Genomic DNA, 504 nt, shown 5'->3' with positions numbered 1-504 from the left:
CTGCTCCCCCCCATCCCCCCCCCCCCCGGGCCCGCCGGCAGCAGTGGGCTGCGCGGTGGGGCCCTGGGGGCCATGGAGTGGGTGCAGCTCCCCGTGCGGGGTCGGCAGCAAGGCCCGCAGCCGCCCGGTCACCCTCCCACCCCGGCACGGAGGGGAGCCCTGTCCCGCCCTCAAGCAGCGCCGCGGCTGCTTCGGGGAGCACCCGACCTGCGGGATGGCCAAAGGTAATGTGGGTCCCACGGGGATGCCCACCTCCCTCGGGCATCACCGTCCTCCGGTGCTGCCGTCCCCGCTGCCTGTCACAGGGCGACTTTAACCATCCCTGTGCATCCTCTGGATGCTCTTCTGCCAGAGGTGGCCAAGATATTACCTGACTCCTTCAGCCGGGACTTCAGGGATCCCTGGCAAAGAGCTGGGCTGCTGCTGCCGGAGGAGCCGTCCGGGTACGTGTGGGGCTGGGGGCCCTCTGCACCCCCATACAAAGCCATGGGCCCTCTGCACCCC

The 504-nt window shown here is 70.8% G+C and overlaps 1 protein-coding gene across 1 annotated transcript in view; it reads left to right on the top strand.

Annotated features, from left to right (window-relative positions):
- Positions 1–504, top strand: part of LOC104122764 (somatomedin-B and thrombospondin type-1 domain-containing protein) — a 2,431-nt gene that overhangs the window by 810 nt on the left and 1,117 nt on the right. The window contains exons 2-3 of the mRNA XM_009634935.1: positions 42–224; positions 353–447. Of these exons, the coding sequence (XP_009633230.1) occupies positions 42–224; positions 353–447 (278 nt within the window). The remainder of the gene's footprint in view (positions 1–41; positions 225–352; positions 448–504) is intronic.

Source organism: Egretta garzetta, unplaced genomic scaffold, assembly GCF_000687185.1.
Source record: "Egretta garzetta isolate BGI_Z169 unplaced genomic scaffold, ASM68718v1 scaffold343, whole genome shotgun sequence".
Lineage (NCBI taxonomy): Eukaryota > Metazoa > Chordata > Aves > Pelecaniformes > Ardeidae > Egretta > Egretta garzetta.
The sequence above is the reverse complement of the archived record's forward strand: the minus strand, read 5'-3'. Positions and strand labels throughout refer to the sequence as shown.